The sequence below is a fragment of the Penicillium crustosum genome, assembly GCF_028827405.1.
Source record: "Penicillium crustosum strain IBT 35664 chromosome Unknown utg000002l_segment0_segment0, whole genome shotgun sequence".
NCBI classification, from domain to species: Eukaryota; Fungi; Ascomycota; class Eurotiomycetes; order Eurotiales; family Aspergillaceae; genus Penicillium; species Penicillium crustosum.
The window spans coordinates 3062230-3083141 of NW_026623123.1; the positions used below are offsets into that span (position 1 = coordinate 3062230).

The 20912-nt window shown below is 48.4% G+C and overlaps 6 protein-coding genes across 6 annotated transcripts; 4 read left to right on the forward strand and 2 right to left on the reverse strand.

Moving 5' to 3' along the window:
• Positions 1–520: 520 nt before the first annotated feature.
• Positions 521–3129, forward strand: gpi10 (putative glycosylphosphatidylinositol-alpha 1,2 mannosyltransferase; the record flags this gene model as incomplete). Its single annotated transcript, XM_056872412.1, has 5 exons — positions 521–802; positions 861–1091; positions 1165–1367; positions 1419–1565; positions 1617–3129. The coding sequence occupies 5 exons, from the start codon at positions 521–523 to the stop codon at positions 3127–3129; spliced, it is 2376 nt and encodes a 791-aa protein (XP_056730132.1).
• Positions 3130–3646: 517 nt separating this feature from the next.
• Positions 3647–4579, reverse strand: N7487_004666 (uncharacterized protein; the record flags this gene model as incomplete). The annotated part of the gene is made up of 1 exon (XM_056872413.1): positions 3647–4579. The coding sequence occupies one exon, from the start codon at positions 4577–4579 to the stop codon at positions 3647–3649; it is 933 nt and encodes a 310-aa protein (XP_056730133.1).
• Positions 4580–4601: 22 nt separating this feature from the next.
• Positions 4602–6225, reverse strand: N7487_004667 (ADP-ribosylation factor GTPase-activating family protein; the record flags this gene model as incomplete). The annotated part of the gene is made up of 4 exons (XM_056872414.1): positions 4602–5804; positions 5870–5980; positions 6042–6058; positions 6111–6225. The coding sequence occupies 4 exons, from the start codon at positions 6223–6225 to the stop codon at positions 4602–4604; spliced, it is 1446 nt and encodes a 481-aa protein (XP_056730134.1).
• A 2404-nt stretch (positions 6226–8629) lies between these two features.
• Positions 8630–9912, forward strand: N7487_004668 (peroxidase). The gene is made up of 2 exons (XM_056872415.1): positions 8630–9077; positions 9144–9912. Exons 1-2 carry the CDS (start codon positions 8718–8720, stop codon positions 9879–9881), a joined length of 1098 nt encoding a protein of 365 aa, XP_056730135.1. The 5' UTR covers positions 8630–8717; the 3' UTR covers positions 9882–9912.
• Positions 9913–10563: 651 nt separating this feature from the next.
• Positions 10564–11169, forward strand: N7487_004669 (uncharacterized protein; the record flags this gene model as incomplete). The annotated part of the gene is made up of 1 exon (XM_056872416.1): positions 10564–11169. The coding sequence occupies one exon, from the start codon at positions 10564–10566 to the stop codon at positions 11167–11169; it is 606 nt and encodes a 201-aa protein (XP_056730136.1).
• An 856-nt stretch (positions 11170–12025) lies between these two features.
• Positions 12026–13218, forward strand: N7487_004670 (thioredoxin-like protein 1; the record flags this gene model as incomplete). The annotated part of the gene is made up of 3 exons (XM_056872417.1): positions 12026–12101; positions 12199–12346; positions 12444–13218. 3 exons carry the CDS (start codon positions 12026–12028, stop codon positions 13216–13218), a joined length of 999 nt encoding a protein of 332 aa, XP_056730137.1.
• Positions 13219–20912: the final 7694 nt, after the last annotated feature.

Below are 20912 nucleotides of genomic sequence, written 5' to 3' on the forward strand. Positions count from 1 at the left end.
AGTAAGGGGAATTTTCTCTTTGTACAGCCGCTATGCCGTTAAGTGTTAGACTTGTTAGAGCCCATGTCCGCTAAGTACAGGTCGTGCCGATGTTGTTCCCTATGCGCAGGATTACCCTACACGGGCTCCATTAGCTTTGATAACCACCATTTCTGATTCGTTCATTGGTTAAATATGCTCTAGGATCATCTTCCTGGTATTAATTATTGGTCTAATTTAATTCAGAAGAGAGAGGCTAAGTGTGGTATGGAAAAAATGCACGTCATACTTCGGTTATTGAAGGGCAAGAATAAAAATATAAAAAAATATAGTATATATATACATGTAATACTTGAAGTTTGGAGAGAAACATAGTGAAATAAAGAATTATATACCCTCAAATAAAGATTCAATTATCATTGAAAGAAAATCCAAGACAAAAGGGTTGAAAATGTGTAGAGCCAATGAGTCCACTCGAATAGTTCGAGTTTCGGAGTGAGACCCTCTTCCGCCCTCTCTCCTTTGTTGTCTATGTTCATTCATGCGCTTCGCGAGGTCAGATATCTTGAACCTCCGAGCGCAATGTACGAAGGGAATGAGTACTTACAATATTCTTACCCTTGATCATGCCTACACGAACTTTTCCGCGCGCGCCTCGAACTCCCCCGCGCCCACTCAAAACATACTCCTCTTCCTCATCGCCTTCCGTCTCGTCAATGCGTTCGCAGTTCGGACCTTTTTTCAACCAGATGAATACTTTCAGTCACTGGAACCAGCCTGGGAGATCGCCTTCGGTCAAGGCCAAGGGGCCTGGATAACATGGGTGAGTGAATGCGATCGCGTGAGCACCTGAGTTTGGCTAACCTCAACATTGCTCCTAGGAATGGCGACACCAACTCCGATCCTCACTACATCCTCTCTTCTTCGCCGCTCTCTATAAAACCGCCGATTTCCTCGCCTCCACCCTCAGCCTCTCCCCGGCCACGCGCGCAGAGCTCCTAGTTGCCGCCCCGAAGACAGCGCAGGCCGTTGTGGCGGCAATTGGTGATTTCTACACGTGGAAGCTTGCAGTTCGCGTCTATGGAAATGATTCCCGTGGATCCTGGACAACGGTATGTGATATATGTGTCGCGTTACTTTGGAATTTCTCTAGGCAGGAAAAAGCGCATGCTAATTGTTCAACAGCTGGTCGCAACAGTCCTAAATCCCTGGCAATGGTTCTGCTCAACTAGGACCCTGTCGAACTGTTTTGAAACAACAATCACCATTGTCGCGTTGGAACTATGGCCATGGCAATGGTCGGTAGGCTCTACAGCCGGCGATGGCCGCGGCAAAAAGACTGGCAATCAAATGAGGGGTACGGACCGGGATCGAAGTGTGATTATTGGGTATGACTGGGCCTCCGAGTTTATGACAACAGCTACTGACGCTACTTGCAGCTTCCACAAATGCCTGCCGCTGGCGGCGCTCGCATGTATCCTGCGGCCGACTAACATTCTCGTTTGGGCAACCCTGGCCGGCCTCGCTTGGCTTCGGACGTCTTGGCCCCAGCGCAAGATCCTCATTTTTGAAGTTATACTTTGCGGGTAAGTAATATGACCTCCTGTTAAGGAACCAGCTGACCTTTGATCTGACAGATCGGCAATTCTCGCGGTGTCTACCGTTGCAGACCGTCTCTTCTATGGAATTTGGACCTTCCCACCGCTCAGATTCCTATACTTCAACATCGCCCAGTCACTGGCTGTCTTCTACGGCAGCAATGACTGGCATTACTATATCTCACAGGGCTATCCGCTTCTACTCACCACTTTGTTGCCTGCTGCGCTGATTGGTTTATACACAACCTTGACGGCTCGGAAATCTACGGTGGGAGACAGTTTACAAACAGCGATCCGAGCACAATTGGCCACAGTCTGCCTTGTGATGCCATTTGTCCTCTCTTTGATTTCTCACAAGGAAGTTCGCTTCATCTACCCATTGCTACCATGTCTGCACATCTTAGCCGCGCCACCTTTGGTGCAGTTCTTTTACCCAGCCATCTACTCGCCGGCATACGCGCGTTATACTCCCCGCATGTTGATTCTCATTTTTCTCGTTCTTGTAAACGTGGTCATTGCGCTGTACACAACTCTCTATCACGCATCGGGAACTATTAAGGTCCTCTCCTATCTCCGTCAGCAGCACCAAACACACTCAGCATCGATAACAAAAAGAGGAACAGACTCCACCTCTGAAACCGGAATCTCTGCTGGTTTTTTAATGCCCTGCCACAGCACACCCTGGCGCTCCCATCTAGTCTACCCAACAATTAACGCTTGGGCCCTTTCCTGCGAGCCACCGATCGATCTCAATGCAACCCAGAAAGCCGTTTACCGAGATGAAGCAGACCAATTCTACGACGACCCGGACCAATTCCTACACCAGAACATGGCTGGTGGTCTCCGTCACTTCCCTCGACGACCCAGCTACATCTCTCCCGCACACCATTCTCTGTCAGGAAATGCCCCCGATGAGGCCCCACGCCATGATTGGCCCGACTACCTCATCTTCTTCGCCCAACTCGAGCCAACCCTCCACCCCCTGCTGCGCAGCTCCCACTATGACGAGTGCTGGCGCACCTTCAACACCGACTGGCACGACGACTGGCGTCGTCGCGGCGACGTCGTAGTCTGGTGCCTGGATACGGTAGAGCAGGACGCCTGGCGCTCCACTGCCCAACGCCAAGTGCAGCAAAGCCGAGATGAGCAATTCGATCGTATCGTAGAATCTTTCAAGCAAGAGGGCCGCAAGCAGAAACAGCAGTCATGGATGGGCTTCCACGCGTCTTCGACGCCTTGGTCCCCATCGCCTCCTTCATTGATTGAGTCATGGCGACGTGCAGCAGGGTCTCTTTTCTCGTTGTCTCCAAAAGCACCGCTGTCTTGGCCTTGGCAACGTTCAGCGGGCTCTCTTTTCTCGTCACCTGCACAAACATCGTCGTTTTGGCCTTGGCGGCCCCCCACTCGTTGGGAGAGCTTTGTAGCGAAGTTCTCATTCGCGAAACAGAAGCCAGGTTGGCTCCCTTCTTGGGCGTCGGATCGGCTTTCTAAGTTGCCGTCTTGGTTGGGCGGAGCTAAGAGGAAACCTACGGAAGCAGAGTTGTGGTCTTGAGATCACCGATTCCCGGTTCTTCTCCAGCTATTTGTGTTATATATGTGGCGCTGCAAGGATTCTTCTTCTTCCCTTCAGCTTCTGTCTTCCACCTTTCCTTACTATTTCCTTTTTATGTCTCCACTTTTCTTTGAACATATAGTTATAGATCTATAGTATGATAATCTGTATTGATTCACCAGTAATATATTATTTCAAAACTCATATGTAACAAGAAACAACATTTATGTACTATTTTGACTCGCTAACCAGAAATCAAAGGAATCTTTTAATAAACAAAAAAAAAAATATGGACAACAGGGAATGAGATCTAAAGAAAAGAGAAATCTAACGAGTGGTAAAAAGACAATGAAAATGCGCCAGACATGCACAACCATAACACGTCTCGTCAATCTTCTATATCCAAATTAGTATAAAAGTCAAAGTGGAAATGAAAAGGAAAACCAATTCCCATGTCAATATCCATATTCACATTGCGCGGCCATCCATATACGATCCAAGGCCAAAGTTATAGAACTCAACCGTAGCGAGCACTCAGACTAGCAAAGGCATCAGGGCTATGACGACCCTTCTGCATGCCGCTCACATCAACGCTCGGCTGGCTCATGTGTGTCCGTGGGAACGCCGAGTTTGTGGGCGGCGGGCCTGAGAAGGGGGACTGGCCTCCAGCAAATGGAGAACTGTTCGCTCCTGCAAAGGGGGGACTGCTCATTCCTGAAAATGGGGAATTGTTGGTTCCCATGGCCGGAGTAGTGGCGGGGGCAGTTCCGGCTCCGGGCTGGCCATTCATGCCGCCAATTCCTAGCCCTGAGGATTGCTGCTGGTATGGGTTGATGCCTGCTTGTGCAGCAAGGCCGGACCCGCTGCCGGCGGGCGCGGTGCCGAAGAATGGGTTGTTGGATGTGGCGGGCTGGGCGTTGGCGGTAGGTTGCTGGGGTTGGAAGTTTTGCTGAGGTTGGGGTTGGGGTTGGAGCTGGCTCTGGGGTTGGCTCTGGGGCTGATGTTGGAAGTTTGTGGCTTGCTGGGTCTGGGGGATGGAGGTGTATGGGTTCGATGGTTGAGAGTATGAATTCATTGTGGGGGTTTGAGTTTGGAACTGCTGAGGTTGCTGTTGCTGCTGTTGCTGCTGTTGCTGGGGTTGCTCGGAGATGGATGTCATAGTAGACTGCGCAGGACCCATATTGTACAATGAAAGAATGCTATTTTTGTCCATTCCAGTGGGTTGGGGCATGAGTTGTTGCGGTTGTTGGGGCTGCAGGTGGGTCTGGAATTGGCTGGGATAGCCGCCTGCGCTGTTTGCTGTGTTGGGTGCCGACCCTTGCTGGAACGGATTGTAAGCTCCCAGACCATTTGATGGCTGCTGTTGCTGCTGCTGCTGCTGCTGCTGCTGCTGCTGTGCCTGAAAAGGAGCATTTAGTCCAAATGGCGAGGCGGAAGACATAACTGGCATGGTATTTGCATGGCGAGGGGGTTCAAAGCCCCCCTAGTTGGTTTGAGAGCGGCGTCATTTGCTGCTGTTGCGGCTGCACGGGTTGATTTTGCGGCGCAGTGTTGAAGAAAGGGTTCGTTTGCGGCGCATTGGGGTTGGGATATGTCTGACTGGCCAAGCCACCCTGCGGCTGCGGCGGTGGCTGATCGAATGGATTGAAGCTGTTATTCATTGGCTGAGGCGATGTAACATAGGGAGATTGCGAGAATGTCGATGTGGCCGGAGGCGTGTAGGGCTGTTGATATACAGGGTGCTGCAGAGAACTGGTCTGGTTCGGGTATCCACCGGTAGAGTGGGGAAACAAGGGCTGAGAAACCTGAAGGCCCTGGAAAGCTGATTCTAGAGGTTGCGTAGATGCCGGCTTCGAGTTTAGTTGATCGAATGGGTTATATGGAGTGGTCTGTGGTTGCTGGGTTTGCGACTGGGCCACTGGATTTGAGACTACCCGGTCAAATGGGTTGTTGGAAACCTCGGGGAATGTGTTGTCGGTTGTGACGGGGAATGGGTTTTTGGACGCCTCGGGCTTCGAGATTACTATATGTGCGGATGCACCAGTACTTGTCCCGGCCGGGGTTCTGGATCTTGATGCAGGATTGCTCCCTTCACCCAATCTGACCAGTGTTTCGACTGCTCGGTCCAGATCCTCGTGAAGTCCCTTGAGAACCATCTCGTTTCGTCGGTCATCGGTGAATCCCATCTGCTGCAATGCCGCCATTTTGGCCTCGAAAGATGCCGTTGTCACATCGATGACAGGCGCACCGAGTCCGGTCGTCTTCCTGGATTGCAATGGTGGTGGTGACCAGGCTCCATTCTCCGATGTTGGCGAGGTCACCTTCGGCTTGCCACCAAATCGGCGGAGGTTTGATGTAGAGGACGACGAGCGTAGACCAAACTTGAAAAACCTTCCAGACTTTGGAGGAAGCGGAGGGGGAGAACCCTCGGGGGATATGTCGTAGTTATTCTTTCTTGATTCCACGGGGGACATAGCCCTAGGGTTGGAGTAACTCGAATCCTCCCTGCTCGGGGGCTTTGGCTTTCCGTTTTCCAACGAGCGGTGTTGATATTTCTGCCGAATAAACCGTTCCATGCATGCATCGGCCTCGTCAATGTCGGTGGGAATTGGCGGTTTGATACCCCGCGGGTTGTTCATCTTGTTCATAAGGAGGTTGCCGTGCGATTTCATGTTCTAGTACAAAGTCCATTTTGTCAGCTCGTGGCCTTTGCCATTGCAGGGTGTCTGATTGTGCCCACATCAACTTGCTCTGCTGTCCATGTGTCCATGGTTAAAGATTTGATCTTGGAAATATGTGTGCCCAGCTTTCGGTGCAATGCGGCGCAACGCATGCAAAGGAAAATGCCCATCTGTCGGAGATGAACAGTCAGTTTGTGGATTCGCTCGAAGGTTAAAGAAGCAGTGACATACATTCCAGCTTGCCCATCCTATTCAAATAAGAATTAGTGGGATCAACAAAAAGGGTCTCTAGGGACGAACCTGGGGTTAAGGCATCGCAATCGGCACAACGGTCATTGCCAGGAACGGTCCGGATCAGCTCCGTCAAGGTCTTTTCATTCCGCGCCTGCTCGCGCTTGCTGGGGCCGGGAGCCATGATGCAAAAAATAATAATTACAAGAATAAAATAAATAAATAGAAGAAGCGGCAGTTATACAAAGTGGAATAGGGGAAGAATTCTGGTTCCCAAGGCGGAGAAGGGTTCAACTGACGTCCGAGGGGCAGATCATTCCAAATGAGACATACATGTACACTAACGAAGTATATGGAGTACAGATAATTAAAAAAATAGAGTCAAGAGACAGTCAGGATTTAAAGATATTAGCTAAACTGTTCCAAGGTTGAGTTGAAGTAAGTTAAATTAAGATGGCAATCTCATTCTGCTGTATCCTTTTTTTTTTTTTTTTCCTCGGCATAGCTTTCTCTATAAGCATCTTCTAGAACAACTTAAGAAGTCTTAGATATTTATAGACTTGAGTCTAGGCTCGTACAGTTTCGGATGGACCGACACAGATTGACAGACAAGATTATCTATGTATATTAATACTAGCTCAAAATATATATATAATTGGCATGTCTGGACAGCAATGACTCGCATCTACCAATGCGCCTAAAGGCCGAAGCCTTTTCGGAGCCGTCGAGAAGTCGTAATGTTACCCATGAGTATCTTCTAGTACGCCAATATGACCAACCATCCTATGATAGAGGAATTGGCGGTTGATTATGCGTTCGGAAAAGTGTAAAGAAGAAAAGTTTCCAATTTGCGCGGAAATTTTCGATACAAAAGGGAGTTGTCATGTGACTACGCTAGTTCAATCACGTGCCATGAATATTAAGATAAAAACTTTTCACTTCACACTTTATCTTCTTCTTCAACCATCATTCGTGTGTTGGAGACTTGAGAATCCAATCCTTTAATGTCGGGGATTGTTGATGACTTGAATCCAACATTTATATATAAACTTCAAACCACATAACCCGCGTGGTGCCTACCTGTGGCACTGGACGTCTCTTGGGTGATTTTTTAATCGTTCGTTCGTGGAATATCAAAACCAAACAGTTTTTAGCAGAGCTGCGTCTACTCCACCCTGGTGTTCATATCTATTGAACAGCAGGACTTTTTTACGACGGACATCCCCAACCAATAATGAAAATATATCTTCCCAAATTTACTATGTAAATATACTTATTGCCCTAAATCAGTAATCATCTTACAGCACAGAGTACGGAGATCACCCTACAAGATCTTTCAAGTCTCTCCTTACATGTCACATGACTATTCGGTTAAATGATTTTCCGACAAAACAGCTTTGCCCAAACTAAACAGTCTCTCCGTGTAACTCTTGTTTTCATACATGCTGCTCCAAGCACATGCAAATTGAACCGCAGTCAGATCGACTTTGGTCTGCTCAGTACAGAAGAGCGGAAATTGACGTCATGATTGAGACTAAAAGGCATGAGGCAAGCGGAGACAATGTGGTTTCTCATTACCGTATCGACGCTCTAGTTGGTCTATACATATGTAAATATGTGATACTGGGATACATTTGGAGGATTCATGCGCAGTATCATGCAAAAGGACTGGTTGTCAAAAGCAAGGGAATATGCGAAATATAATTAATATGGAAGCTTAAGCCCCAGAGGTTCCAGAAAGAACCAATATAGGCTTTGGGGTAGTTCGTTGCGAGATTAGAGAAGAGAATAAAGCCTATTTAGTCGGGCATACAACAACACATACGTATGTGTATTTCTTTCCTCTACAATTCTAATAGGACAACTCCTGTTCCAATGAGAGCAGTCATTGATATATATAAAATTGGGCATTCGCCGGCTTCCTGACGGCAGAAACACTGTCATAGCGACGTACCTATCCATGGACATAGTAATCAGATGGCTAGAACCATGGGTAATAAGATTGAGACCATCAAAAGCGTTCAATTTTTCCAAGGGATCTCGAACCCAAAGATTAATAAATAGCTTATTTGGCATCTTATTTAATAGATATAGATGTGTAGTATCTAGACCTGAATTATTACCGAGCAAGCTAGGCCCAGACATACCCTTCGAATCAGGTAAGCAGGCCGGAAGCGGGAGAGTGGGTCGGAATTGACCAAACATCGCTTGGCTGTTAATAATACCATTCCGCGATACCTACGGAGTACAGGTATGGATATCTCTTTACATACTTATGTCTCATGCCTCTGGTGTCAGTCTATACTGCCATATCAATAAGTATGATCTCCTAGTATTGTACTTGAAGACAATGAAGAGTATAGTTGAAAGGGAAAACTGTGAAAGTCTGGGGATGATGTACGGTGATGTACCGGAATGCGGAGACGAGACGAAACGCCGAGGCAATAGCATATGTGGCCCCTTTGATTGGCTGTGATTCCAGCAGCTTCTGTATGATGTACCGAAGTATTGGCTCAGGGTTGGACTGGCATTGGGAAATGGGACAGGAGGAGTACAAATGCCCCGGTTCTTCCCATTCTCTCTTCATCTGCACTTGTACTCCCACCTTTACTTTCCTTTTCCCTGCGTGAAACCCATTAGACTTCTTATCTCACACACCCTCTCTGTCTTATCACAATGGCTTCGGCTGCCAGAACTGTTTCCCGGGCCTTCCTGCGCTCAACCCCGGCGACTTCCTCATTCCGTCCTGCTGCGCGCAGCGCCCGTTTTGCCATCCCCACCAATGGTCTCCGCACCTCTGCCCGTCGTGGATATTCTTCAGAAGCTGGCTCCGAGAAGTCTAGCTCATCCTTTGGCATCTGGGCCTTTGGTATCGGTGCCCTCGGTGCCGCAGGTGGAGCGTACCTCTACCTGAGCGGCGACTCCTCCCCCAAGGGGCCCTTCGTCCCCACCCAGGCCGACTACCAGAAGGTGTACGACGCTATCGCTTCCCGTCTGGCCGACGAGACCGACTATGATGATGGCAGCTATGCTCCCGTAAGTGCAGTCACGTCTGCTCGACATTATAATCCAAGATTAAAGACCTAATGTTGCTCTTAATAGGTCCTGGTTCGTCTCGCATGGCACGCAAGTGGTACCTATGATAAGGAGACCGGCACTGGAGGCAGCAACGGCGCCACGATGAGATTCGCCCCGGAGTCTGATCACGGCGCCAACGCCGGTCTCAAGACTGCCCGCGACTTCCTCGAGCCCATCAAGGCTCAATTCCCCTGGATCTCTTACTCCGATCTGTGGACTCTTGGTGGTGCCTGTGCCATCCAGGAGGCGAGTGGCCCCACGATCCCCTGGAGACCCGGCCGTGAGGACAGGGACGTCGCCGCCTGCACTCCCGACGGCCGTCTTCCTGATGCCACCAAGGACCAACGTCACATCCGCGACATCTTCTCCCGCATGGGCTTTGATGACCGCGAGATGGTTGCGCTTATCGGCGCCCATGCCCTGGGCCGATGCCACACCGATCGTTCCGGCTTTGACGGGCCCTGGAACTTCAGCCCTACCCTTTTCACCAACGAGTTCTTCCGCCTCCTTGTTGAGGAGAAGTGGATCCAGAAGAAGTGGAACGGCCCGACTCAGTTCACTGACAAGACCACTGGCACTCTCATGATGTTGCCCACTGATATGGCTCTTGTCAAGGATAAGGGCTTCAAGAAGCATGTCGAGCGCTATGCCAAGGACAGCGATGCCTTCTTTAAGGAGTTCTCTGATGTCTTTGTCAAGCTCCTTGAGCTCGGTGTGCCCTTCAAGACTGAGGACCGCTTCGTCTTCAAGACTTCTGAGTAAGGGGATTGCTCAAAAATTGCCTAATATTCCCATCACCTTTTTATATACCTGTCTTGATATCCGAGTAATTACTCACTAAGATTATTTTTCTTCTTGCCAATGGAACTTCAGATCTCCTTCCATATTTTCATATACCAGTAGTCTAAGCTGTATTCACAGCATGTGGGTTTCGTTTTGGGTAGGATGTAGCATTAGCGTGGTTCACATAGAGCCATTGAACGAGGTTTGGCAGAAAGATCGCATAGCTCCAGAGAATATCCATACAGGGCATGAATATCATAAAAGAAAAGAAAAGAAAAGAAAAAAGAAATACGGTCATGACGAGGTACTGAGAAAATAAAAGAAAGAAAAGAGTATGCAGCCAACGCTTAACATCAACAGGTATGGGTCCGGAAGGCCTTCTCCCAAAGTGGCGTGCAAGGGCTGCCCGCCAATTTCAAATCTTCAAGGAAACCTCACAAAGCTCACCAACCCCGCTTTGTAGCACCTTGCTACCCCAGATTATCACAATTATTCCCTGGAATGCAGGCGATTGGACTTCCGCTAAACTCCGAGGTGTCACTATAACAGCCGGGCGCGCACCTCCAGTCGTTCGAGGACTCGGTGCGGGACACGGAAACAGCGCGACCAGCCAGATACCACGAGCAGATCCTGAACAGAAAAAGGAATACATTCTTTCGACATGACGAGGACGACACACGCCGTGGATCTCTATGAGATCCTGTCTCTTCCCTTCACGGGGTCTTCGTCGACGGTCCTTTCCAAGCAGCAGATTAAGATCGCATACCGTAAAGCGCTGCTGAACCACCACCCTGACAAGGCTGGTGCTATCGCAAGGGAGACCGGGCTAGGCGGCTCGGCTAACTCTACCTCCATATCTACTCCGAACCCTCTCTTTGCCAGATCCGATGGTAACTCGTCGCGACAATTGTATACCATCGACCAGATCACCACCGCCTACAAGACCCTATCGGACCCCGCCCTTCGCGCTGAATATGATCGCTCTCTACGTCTGGATAGGCTGAAGGTCGCGGAACGGGAGAAGACCGGCGATGTGTTCCATACCGGCTTGGAGATTGTGGATTTGGAGGATCTTGCCTGCGAAGAGGCGGAGGGCGGCGACGGCGATTGCTGGTACCGCGGATGTCGGTGTGGTGACGAGCGCGGGTTTCTGGTCAACGAGGAGGATTTGGAGAGGGAAGCCGAGCATGGCGAGATCATTATCGGGTGTCGCGGGTGCAGTCTCTGGTTGAAGATTCTGTTTGCCGTTGAGGCCGATGAAGGATGAAGAGATGGCTTCTCAGATCGCCTTTTTCCTGGAAATCATCTCTGCTCTATCCTACAGTCGGAATTCGTGTCCACTATGTGGCCCATGCATCGTCGCTGTGTGATAGATAGCATCTCGTGGTCGCATGTCTATGCTAGGCTATCTCGTCCAGGGACTAGGCTCGTTAGTTCAGGCAGGAGAATGGCTCGGATGTTCATTATCCTTCTGTTATGGCCCGGTTTTCTTCTGGACTTGGGTCGCTGCCAGTCTCCTCTGGTTTGTGCACACGGTCCTGTTGGTCTTGTGTAAACCAACGGCTCATACCTACCAAGTGATATACTCGCTTTTAGACTCATATCGCTTTGATGGAGACAAAACCCAAGCACCCTTGCTAAATCCCAGCTATGACCTCCTACGTTCCGGCTGAGCCTAGCTCAGAATCCAACGCTGAGACTGAATGCTGTACCATAGAGCTACTTCTCAAAATTTTGTCCTACATCTATGGAGATGTACTTCTTGTATATATGTTTTGCATTTTGTCTGCCCTTGGGGGAAATAGAGTTAAAAGGCAAATTCTATAAGCAACGATTTTTATTGTGACCAAAAATATATATCTCAAATATCTAAAACAGCTATACTTGATACCTCGGAATTTAAGTACATATTGGAATAATCCTGCATTGCAAAAGAAAATCCAATAACTGACAGTTTAAATAATACAACAATTAAGCGGTACACAACCTCTGGTGTGGTTTATATGAGGCTGTTGACTGTGTAGAGGGGCTGATGACATATGCGGAGGCAGCAAAACACAGCCTCACATCTTTCCATCCTCTTCCACCCTCCATTCCACACTCATTCCCCTCCCAACTTCACCATGTCTGTCATTGAGATCTCATCGAAGGAGCAATTCACATCGCTCCTCACCTCGTCCCGTCTTGTCGTCGCCGACTGTAAGTATTTGCTGCAGCGCGGTCCTGCCCCGCCGAGACCCTGTCTTCCCCTTCGAACGACCAGAGCTATCGCTAACCCTGGCCTGATATTTAATAGTCCACGCCGATTGGTGCGGACCATGCAAAGCTATTGCGCCTGCGTATAACGCGCTGGCGACCCAGCTCTCCCGCCCAAATCACATCACATTCACCAAGATCAATGTCGACCACCAACAAGAGCTCGCCCAGGCCTACGGCGTCACAGCGTATGTGCAATTTATCCAAGCATCCAGAACCTAGCCCGACGGGCACATCCAACCCTACAATATTTGCCTTGATTACTGACAAACACACGATACTTAGGATGCCGACCTTTATCGTCTTCAAGAACGGCCGCGTGAACCAAACAGTTAAGGGCGCCAACCCCACACAGCTGAACCAGATTGTCCAGAAGCTCGCATCCGAGGCAAGCCAATCCGACGACGCAGCAGGAGCTGGCGAAGGAAGCAGTTCCGGCGAGCCCTGGCTCGGCGGCGCAGTGGCCAAGGGCTACAGCGACATCACAGATCAGGTTGACGTGAAGGGATTGGAGCTGTTGAACCGGGACACGGATACAGCAGAGCCGCGCGCCCTGTTCAATACCTCGAAGCCTTCCGCACTATCAGGAAAGGGCAAGGGCAAGGCTGCTGGCCAGGCGGATTGGACCGAGAGTGACACCGATGAGCAGCTGATGCTATACATCCCATTCAACTCGACACTGAAGGTCCACTCGCTTCAGATTACCTCCTTCCCTCCTGCGGACGCCGATGCCGACGATGACGAGACACCGATGCGTCCTAGGAACCTGCACATCTACAAGAATACTTCCCATGTGCTTGGATTCGACGAGGCGGATGGCATTTCCCCTGTGCAGAAGGTGGAGATCCAGTCTGGTGATTGGGATGCGAAGACTGGGACTGCGACGGTCAACCTGCGGTTTGTTAATTTCCAGAATGTGACGTCGCTGGTTGTATTCTTCGTTGATGGGGATGGGGACAGCGAGAAGCTGCGCGTTGACCGCATTCGCATCATTGGCGAGGCGGGTGCAAACCGATCTATGGGCAAGCTGGAGAAGATTGGTGACGAGCCTGGCGAGTAAACAACATAGACCCTGGAGAAAATAAGCGTTAAGCTATGGAGATAAGAACTGTGAGCTGTCATGTGCGATTGATTTTTCCAAGACAGAGTTTGGACGGATCAACATTTGATGTCAACTTTATGTCAGGTAGAGTAGTTCAACTATGCCTAATGAAGAGAGCTATATGGCTGTAAAAAGTGATGCAAAATTCGATGACTTGATTCCATTTCGTCTAATGCTATGGAAAATACCCGAAAGTATATAAAAAAATTTGTTTGACTCCCACCAGAAGGTCTCATCCTTGTGAAATCAGAAAGACCCATAAAGGTAAGAATCAATGTGCAATTCCCTTCGTCTGTGGCGCAACTGACACCTGATTACATCACTGAAAGCCAGACTAATGGCCGTAGATGTCCAGGCAACACGGGTTATCGAGTTGCGCCGCCGCACGAAGAAGGAAAGAAAAGAAGAGGAAAGGCGCTGGATGAGATTTCCTTTTATGCTGAGCTCCGGAGATTAAGTTTTTCCGTCTTCCCTTAACGGAAGGTTCCAAGGATTTCGGCGCACACAGAAACTTTCATTATGTAAGCCATATGCGAGGAGCCAATTTTTTCATTTGATGCAATTTTCCTTCTTTCTCTTTCTCTTTCTTCCATAAACATGGTCGATGATGAGAAATATTATAAATTCTATGATAGGAAGAGACTGACTCCCAATGGGAGCGTGATCTCAAATTTATTATCCCTGAGGCCCTTTGTTGTTTATTTTCTGGTGCTGTTGGGGAGTTTGACGCATGACCTGCAACCAGGGCGAGCTTCAATATCAACACGCAATGGTTACTTTCCAACCTTCCAATTGAGATTATGTTTTGACCTAGCAATCTTGCCGTTAGAGTTAGCAATGCATTCACAAGCACATTCATTCCAAATTCATATGCGAAACATCAATTCGTGTTCCTTGGTCCCGTACCAGATATCCGAAACCTCTCAAACAGATATTCAAGGACCTCGGGACAACCATGCCGGCTGAAGCCGATTGTTAATATAAAAACAACATCCACTCGAGAAGAACTCAGACAATGTGACGCAAACTTCCAACCCACCACAGAGCGCCCCCGTATTAGGGCCAAACACTGCTGGTATGTAGTTTGCGGAGCCATCGCTGTATAAAATTCGGCCCGATAATCATAGACATCGGCGACCGGATGCATCCGGCATCCGGCATCCGGCATCTTCGTCTTCTCATAAGATATGTGCATATATGCCATCGCTACAAAGTAGCCGAGCAATGTACCAATGAGGGTGGTAGCAAACAGCTATATGGAGATGGGTGATTCCATTCGCGTGCCACAGATGGGAGTTTGAGCTCTTGGCACACTCGATTTATGTAATTCGCTTTGTGCTGTTGGCCATTTCAGGCAGGAGTTCACAGGCACGTGGGGAGTATTGTGCCTATTGTTTTTGGTTTCATCACTCGGTATCCATCTCCACTGTAGGTTTGGCGGAGAATGGCTTGCTCCAGGACCATGGACTGGATGGTTAGCTGGCTGGCTGAGGCGTACCAAGTTGCGACTTGGTGTGGATTTGTTAATCTGGGTTTTTAGTACTCCGTTAGTTGTTTCATGTATTAATATCCAATATGGTGTTTGCGGGCATTGTACGATGTACTCCGCATTGCCTGATCGCGATCGAAGATTCGGGTTTGGCGGACTCCACGGTGATTTCCTGAACCAAGGATTGCTTGCGGGTTCCCTTGTTTTGTGTGGGTGGAAGATCGATATATTATGGTGGCACGTGTGTGGACCTGGAATGGTGCGATTTATGCTAACTATATTGAGGACCCGAGTTAGTTTTGTCGTGTGTTGTAGCGAGTTTTCTTGGTAGTATAGCCGACAGTACGGAGTACCACATCTGGGATCAAACTTTTGTAGAATTGGGTTAAGACCCGCTCTAACCCGCCCAGCGACGAGCACACCGTCCAGTGTTTTTCTGCTAACAGCGCACGCCATTCAGACTATGTATCCACTGCTGATAGCGTGTCTTCAGCTGTGATTAGGACTGGACAGACTCGTGTTGGTCAGGCGCTGGGCAGCAGACAAGACAAAGCAAGACAAGAAAGACATAGGCTTGTCGCTGAATGGTTTCTCACGAAAAGGGCGGTTCTCATCTCGAATAGTCTCACTAGTCATGTCCGATACGGGAGGTTTGCTGCGACAAGTTTCGTCTTATCTCAGGCGGTGGCTCCAGCCCGTAGATCCAGAACCAGCTCCAAAGCCTTTGATAAGACCTGTGTTGGACTCTGTACACACATACCGGACCGTATGAGACAGTCAGCGGGTGCAGATAACGGTGGACTTGTCTGCCAGCGCCCGAGTCATGGCCGTGAGCTTGACCGAAGAAGAACGTGAAATCCGTGAAATCCGTCAAATCTGTTACGTACAAGATACTGTGCGGGAAGATGATCTGCTCGTGTTGGAGCGGGCTGGGTTAAACGTTGGAAAGGGCCACTTTCTCAGTTCTGAGCCCTGGGCTAAATGATATGGGAACTGGAGCCGGCCGTCGATCCTGATAGCTCAAGGACGAATGTACGAAGCCGCCGAGTCGGACCTCTCCGAGCGGGATACGCTTACCGATAACAATTACGGAGTGCATTCTGTTTACTCCGCATGATGTACGCGCTAGATTAGATTGGTATATCTTCGGGGATTTCTGGTGATATGGGTGGGGACAGATGTTCATAGACTACGGGATATAGCGCAATGTTGGAGAAAGTTTGCACAACATGGGAACTAGCTACGTGATCATATTCTGAAAGTATCGAATGTTTTTCTGGAGTCATGAAGCCACGTACGACATCCTGCTAGGCCTCGGGAATACTCCGCCAGATGGATACACAATGATCTCAGTACCAGGGAACCCATGCAAAGATTAGATCAGATAGGGCTCAGGGAATCACATCCTTTCCTCATTTCGGACCTCGGGAGTCTTTGCACGCCCCCATTTCTACCAGAGATCCCAAGTCCGAAAATGTCAATCCGTACGAGGATCCAAATTATTTTCGACCCACTGTGTCTCGTAAGAAGAGCGCGATAATTGGGTAAAATATACAATCTATGGAGTATGTTGGAGTAATGGTACCTGAACCAAGGAATGATTCCGTTTGATATTGGGGTCAATGGTGATGGTCAAGGTTCGACGGGAATTTGCCCAGGACTGGAAATTCAGTGAGCTATCTAATTGGCGAGGCCCCAGTCTGGGCGGAACCGAATCCGGTGCCCTAATGCACATTCCCACCACGGGCTGGACAAGCTATCTCCGCATTCGCGTATATATTGTGTTAGGTGCAGGATCGTGCCGAGTTCAAGAATCCTTCGATCGAATCTTGTTGGTTTTGATTTGTCCAAATTGTCTAATCTGTGGACTGTCAGCCGATCTATGCCCTCAATGGAAAGTGGGGATAATATTCACACACCTTTCCCCATCCTATAGGTATGTCGTAGCTGAAGCTTCACGAAACTCTGTCCTTGAAGATTGCGGCAGGAGAATAAAATCAAAATAAGAGCATCGAGAAGTTTCCATTGGGTATGTTACTTTCTCACTTTACCGGATAAAGTGTTAGCGGTAACCTTCCAAGGTTGGAGAAGGTTCAGGAACCATAGAAATTGAACGAGCTGATACCTCCTAGGTAACTGCCAAGTGGGGACCACAAACTCGATGCACAGCAGATCTTACCTAAAACAGCCCCTGCATCCCACGTTCTTGCAGCCACGTTGGCACTGGCCTTATAGTTCGGTAGTTCGCTAGTTTTGATGTTCCATACTACTCTATACTCTGTGTAGCACGTGCTTCCTTGCAGAGCTCTAAAGAGTAAGTTGTGAGCGATAGTACGGTTGATCATTTGAAGGTTATCCCAGTTTTATCCAGTTTTACCCAGTTTTACCCAGTCTGGGACGATCGGATCAGGGTCTGGATACCATACTGGGTCTAGTGTCTCGGATGCGGTAGCCAGTTACACAAGGTCCTCGAAATTTAGAACTGAGATCGCGATATCACTCTGGAGGCCCGCGGATACCGAGGAACCTATCTGAAACACATGCCTAGCACGCCACTTTGACGGCTAGTGCTTTCTGTTTTCTGTTTTCTGTACTACGTACTACGTACTCCGTAGTCGAAGTTACTTTATACAAATTAGTTCTGGTTGTGTGTTCCACACTTTTCTTCCAAATGTATTTTCCAACGTATACTCCGTAGGTAGGAGATGTTCGGAGCGAGTTACACACCGATTGCGGGGCCGTCTAAAATGCCCGATTTGGAAAGAAAATGATTTACCCGCGAGGACGCTCATCCTTTCAACCATGGTTGTGTGACTGTGTGGAACTGGGTTGATCGAGTTTCCCCCCGCACTTTTGCTCGCTTGGAGTTTGGTCGATGTAACATGGGTTGCGCTCCGATATACGAGGACCTTGGAAGGAAACTTTTTGGGGGGATGGTTGGAAGTGTGTATCTCTATGGGAGTAGGAGGGGCGTTCTGTAAAAATAATAGCTAGTAATATAGGTGGCGGCAGTGTGTCGCACATGTTTGGCGCACGGAGTATAGTTAGTCAGTTGTTAGTTATATTGGTTGGTGGCAAAGTGTCCGATGTTGTATGATTATATTAAAACGAGGCGCAACGGTCGCATGGGACAACTGAAACCATCTGACCTTCAAGACAACACAAGCTATCTAATTTGACCTGACTCAATCTTAGATAGCGAGATTTTGAGATAGTGAGATTGGAGTCCGTCGGTATGAGATGTCACTGGGTGAGAGGCGTAAAAAAGACCTCGTACTTCCCAATTGGGACTCAATTTCCCGATTAGGAATCTCACTGCCAATTGCGCTGGAGACATTTGAGGTATTAACGGCTAATTAATTTTGGATTAGGATAATATTAGCAATTTCCATTCCTCACGTTCTCTTCTAGCGGTCTCCGAGTCATTCCAGCAAATTGCCCTAACAGGCCATAATGAGGCCAGTGCTCTACATCGAACGGGAAGGAAGTCCAGAAGAGAGAGGTACACCGCAAAGTACCAAAAGTATAGGCTCCGCTAAAAATGTGACCATCGACAATAATCCTACGCCCCAAAAGAGTTGGATCCATTCTCGAAACTCGAAACTGGGTCCAGAAAAAAAGTAGCCAAGCCAAGAGAGCCGGCGCACACTAGCGCCAACAGCAGCCTCGAAAAACGCGTGTTCCCTATCCGTTCTGCCTAGATACTGTGATTTGAACTTGTGTTTCAGATTTTAGCCTTGTCAAATGTGCGGATGTGCCCGCCAAGGTATCCTGTATCCAGACATAATTAAAAATCTAAAACAAGAAAATTCCTAGAATCCAGTAAACCCACCATGTGTACTCCGTGGGTATGTACGGAGTACCTAGGTACATTCTCTTTCCCCCGCAAGTCCATTTTAGAGATCTGGGTACGTCACAAAGTCTCACTACTTTTCAAACACTTTCTATCGAGGTCATTGCCATCGGCTTTAGCTTCTTTTTCCTTAGGTACATGCAGCACCACGGCTCAATTCCCTCGCTATTTTTTTTTTAGCGTCCACATGTGGGCAACGGTGATAATCCGGGGTCCTTGCGTGATGCGAACTCCATAGAGGAACCAGAATTGGAATGGCTCCCACTTTATATTGCTTGTAATTACAAGCCCTCCGAGGCTGGTACCCGCGCTGGTTTCGGCCTGCAATAGCCCTACTCCGTAGTAAAGATATGCGAGCAACATAGTCGGTCTGGATGGCTGGGGCTTTGAATAAAAAAATTTTTTTTTTTTTTTTTTTTCCCTCCATGGCATGATGGATTCACATCTTTCAAATCTTTATTCAACAACCCATAACGTACGATGTAATTGATTATGTCTATGATACGGAGTACTGAATACTGAGTGGTACACTCCACATAGTGAATGAAATAATTTTTTTTCGCTTTATCTGAAGCCTCGGTGGTCCCATGTGAATGGCCTCGAATGGTGCTGGTCATAGCGAACTAACCCCTGCAAGTCTTCCGCTAAGGACCGTTGACAGAAACGCAAGCGCAGAATAGAGGGCCGTGTATTCCTTGCGGATCTGCTATCCACATCTCTTTGTGACATTTTCGCGAAATATTAAGTCTCATATCGTCTGATGTATCCAAACCCACTCCGAATCCTTGTGGCGCTGACAGGTGCGTTTGCGCAATCCTATTCTCTTTGCCTTGTGGATTGCAAATAGTAAAATTGTGGGTTTGGATGTGTAGAATATGTGCGGTGAATCCTTGGTGGACCAGGACGTTTTGCTCAAACCCACTGATGCATGGAAGATCCCAACGGTAAATAACTCCCGTACCTATCGCGAGACGTAAATCCGAGCCCTTACTGCGGGCACCTTCGGTCTCGACCCCCGGGGAAAGACTAATTCCATGCTATGCATATAGCTCATCCGGGGTTAACCATGACAGATAGACTGGTCAACTTTTGATGACAGGCCCTTAAAACTCGGTTATGGACATGATCACCAAACGATTTCGCGCATCGTAGACGGAAAAGCTCTCACAGACATCCCCATAGTTAATCGCCAGCAGCCGAGCATGATTCGTCGGGGAACTGGGAAGATGCTCGCATCCTAGGCGAGTCACAGTTTTTTTTTCACTTTTTTTTTCTCAAATCGCACGGTCAATTCTATGATCATTGCTACAAGGTAGGCCATTGAATTGGTATTGGCATTAGTACTCTGTAGATCAACTTTAATCCTTTAATCAATTTGCCTCTTTGTTTTTGCTTTTTTCTCCTTTCGATTCAGAAGAGTGCACACCGTAAATCATACTCCGTTTACTTCATCCACTCGGGTCTCCATTCGAGGGCCACTGGGGGGGGTCCGGGTTCCCTGGAGGACCTTCCGCGGCCTTTAGTTGGAAACTAGGCACTGCCCGCCCGCCCATCTCCATGTTCTCCACTCCTACTAAGAGTTGGTGTCGAGGCTAGAAGGGCCGTTGATAGAAGTGATTTGGAAGTAGCTTGTTTTATCCCGTGTGAAGCCGTTAATCTTTTTTTAATTTCGGGACTTTTCTCGGTCGAAACTCTTTAATAGGGTGAACTTGGAGCTGTTGGAGCTGTTGGAGCTCCGTATTAATTCTGGACGATCAGGAAAAGGCGGACTGCAATTCAATAGCGTCCATCTTTTGGCTTCCGGATTCTCCAAGGCTATCTGCCCCCCTCCATTGTCCCGTAAGCATTGGTAACGAGCCCGTGGGCTTCGCAAAAGCAAAAAAAAAAAAAAAGTCGATTCGTCTGTGCGACAACGGTGGCGGCAAGGATTTCGATCATCGCAAAGTAAATGCACAGTCGTAAAAGCCAAGGCGAAATGGATTTTGAGATGCTATCCATGGATGTTACTAAGCTTATGAAATACAAAATTTGAGTGATGCGAACAAGGTACTATGCCCAAGTGTAATTAGCTTCAAGATTAGAAAGTGGACATTTGGATTTCTCGAAGAAGGACTTGACAGCCTTCCATGCATGACCCTTTCCAAATCTGCGGGAATTATCTAAACCTAGCAAGGAAACACTCGAGGCCCGGTGAACCGGGTATCTCCAGTGTCTATACGGAGTACGGAGTGTTAGGACTTAACGGTGGGTTATCTTCGTAGAGTGGAACGGTAATGAATATCTATCAGTGACTCTCCCCAATTTCCCCAA